At 60.8% G+C, this 2,897-nt stretch overlaps 1 protein-coding gene across 1 annotated transcript in view; it reads right to left on the minus strand.

Annotated features, from left to right (window-relative positions):
- The window catches only part of SMTN (smoothelin), a 9,511-nt gene extending 6,667 nt beyond the window's left edge, over positions 1 to 2,844 (minus strand). The window contains exons 1-3 of the mRNA XM_010006456.1: positions 2,754 to 2,844; positions 1,582 to 1,685; positions 566 to 568 (exon numbers count right to left, since the gene is read on the minus strand). Of these exons, the coding sequence (XP_010004758.1) occupies positions 566 to 568; positions 1,582 to 1,685; positions 2,754 to 2,844 (198 nt within the window). The remainder of the gene's footprint in view (positions 1 to 565; positions 569 to 1,581; positions 1,686 to 2,753) is intronic.
- Positions 2,845 to 2,897: the final 53 nt, after the last annotated feature.

Consider the following 2,897-nt stretch of genomic DNA (forward strand, 5'->3'; position numbering starts at 1 on the left):
CTTGAGAGGGGGGATTCCGGCAGAGTGCCCTCCCTGCCCCAAGTGGCTGCCAGTGCCTTCGGCACAGCCCAAGGGGCTGTGAGGCACAACAGGAGGGCAAAGACCCCCAGGTGGGGTCAACCTCAGACTGTCACTGTGCTGAGTGTGCTCCAGTGCCAGGGACCACCCATGTACCCTTTCACTTGAGCACCCTCCTGCTCTTGGCTGGCATGACCCACAACATGCTGACACGTCCCACCCCAGGCTGGCACTTGTGTGAGGGCCTCAGCCACCAGTTGGGATCTTTGGGGGGCCCCCATCCTGCCACAAAATGCCCCAAGGGGAGCAGGTCCCCACACACTGGGTAAAGGCAGCACTACATCAGTGAGAGGACAGGCTAATCCCCACACCCCACTCATCCCTCCTACAGAGCCCCACCTGGCAGGGCTGTCAGCACCACTGCCACCTCCTCCCTCCCTGCCTGCTGGGAGCACACCTGGAGGCTGTGTCTCCCACCAGGCAGCCAATGGGTCCTGAGCCCCCCACCCTGCCTGGCAGCATCGCTAATAACTTAATGAGAGCTGACAGGCTGCTCTGGCCAAGCCTGCCCAAGCGCATTAGCGCAGTGAAGGAACACTTCTGCAGGCAGTAAGTTGCACACAAGCAGCTGGACCTGCTGACTAGTAGTGCAGGCAGAACTTCAGAACAGTCCTGCCAGGTTGTGGACACGTGCCAGCTTCATTCTGGCCAGGGTTGAGCCAGGGCCAGTGAGCCAGCAGTGCCACGATCACCAGGGGTGCCGTGTCCGCGGGGCAGGCGCAGGGCCACGAGAGAGGCAGCAGCACACTTGACATCTTGGCTTCTGCTAATGCTGCATGCGCAAACGCCTGGCATTACCCTAGATGGCCAGGAGTAGATATAAGCACTTGAAGGGCTGCATGCACAGGGCTGCCTCTGTGCACACCCAGATCTGCCATCCCCAGCAGCCAGGGGGGGCCATGTCCATTCGACCCCAAAAAAGCGCAGACAGATTTCCATTTTTTTCGCCCATTCACACCTGAGAATCCCTCCCAGGCCAGGCAGGCCGGGGCTGCCCCTCTGCTGCTGACTTGGGAGTGCAAAGCAGGAGGAGGCAAGATCCCCAGCCTGCAGCTCAAAGGTGGGTCACAGACCTTGTTGTCACAGACCATGTCCCACCCTTTCCCGAGCAGGCTCCACAGCACTATGGGCAAGCTTCATCCCCAGGAGTAAAAACAGAGGGGTGGGGAGTGATGGTTTTTTTCGAGCTGCTGCCACCCTGTAAGGTGTTTAAAACTAAGGGAGACCCACCAAAGGCTCCCAGCCCACCTTCCCCTCCTGACCCCCAAGTGTCTGCATACATAGCAGCACAGTCAAAGATGCAGAGGCTTCACGTGGCTGGGACTGTGAACCCACCTGCACATATCAAGGTCTCCTTATAAAAAAGAGCCAGAGCTTCCAGACCACGCTGCCAGCAGCAACCCACCTGCCCTGCTTACTGCTCCCTGCCCCAAGCCCATGACACCACAGGCCATGCCCAAGTGGGGCACCTCCCCATGGCACCCAGCACCTCTGGGCACTCACCTTGGTGACATTGCTGCTGATGCTGTTGATGCTGCAGATGCTGCTGCTGCTTCTGGGGACAGTGGTGATGCGGATGGGCGTGCTCCTCAGCCCTAGGGTTACCTCTGTAAGGGGAGTGAGAGGCACACGGGATTTGCCCCAGCCCTGCAGGCTCAGCCCCACATCCAGGGAACGGCTCTGGACTTGCTGACTCCCTGCTGCATACATCCTGCCCCAGCAGTGGTCACTGAACTCTGGCACAGGGGAAGGCCTCTGCATACAGCCAAGGATGGGAAACCCCCCCCGCCTCACCACCCAGCTCACCCTCCTCCCCAGGGAAGGGCACTTGCTGCAGCTCTCCAGCTGGAGCCATGACCCCCCAGTGTGAGTGGTGGCCCCAGGAGCAACCCAAGCCAGCCTGGGCTGCAGGCAGACAGGGCTGGGCAGGCAGACAGGGCTGGATCAGCGGTAGGGCTGGATCAGGCACCATGCACTGGGGATGGGACACAGCACAACAGCTTGGACTCCCCTGGACCAGCAGGTCAGTGGGGCCAGAGCACGAACATGGGTCAAAGGATAGGGCAGGCCTGCAGGAACAAGACAGGGAGTTGGGGAATGATCCCAGGCATTAATGTGGCAGGACAGTGGGGATGGGGATAGGCTGCAGGGACAGGCAGCCTTCCAGTACTGAGATAGCCTGAGCGTCCCTGCCAAAGGGTTACCAGGCACATTCCATGACCTCGGCTCTTCTGGCTGTGCCCATGCTCAGCGTCAAGGCCATGAACACGCAAATGCCACTGCTAACGTGCCTGCCAGGCCTATCACTACCCACCTGCCCACTGCTGCCGGTTTCCACCTGCTCACTGGTGCCCACCACCCTGTCATTGCCCCACTGCTCACTGGCACCCATCTGCTCCTGACTGCACGCATCCTCCAGTCCCAGGGTGCTTACAGCCCTGCCAGCTCCCATTTGCCTGCTGGCACCCATTCCCCCACCGTGCCCACCAAACCCAGTTCTACCTTAAGGATTAACATGCTCTCGTGCCCATCATCCTCCTTGCATCTCCACAGTGGGCGTCCTTTGCCCATGCTGCCCACCCAGTCTCCCAATGAATGAACTACCCATCTTCCTCATCCCACCCCCAGGTGGGTGCTCCTGCCCACGCTGCCCATCTTCTATGCCCGGTGCCCACCTGCCCGCTGGTTGCCAGGGGTGGCCACAACACGGGGCGTGAGGGGCTGCACGCGCCCATCCTTGATCTCGATGGTGAAGAACGTCTTCATGCTGTCGGGGCCAGGACCGGGATCGGCCGAGACCGGGCGCTGCTCTGCACCTC

This window comes from Chaetura pelagica, unplaced genomic scaffold (assembly GCF_000747805.2).
Source record: "Chaetura pelagica isolate M959 unplaced genomic scaffold, ChaPel_1.0 scaffold301, whole genome shotgun sequence".
NCBI classification, from domain to species: domain Eukaryota; kingdom Metazoa; phylum Chordata; class Aves; order Apodiformes; family Apodidae; genus Chaetura; species Chaetura pelagica.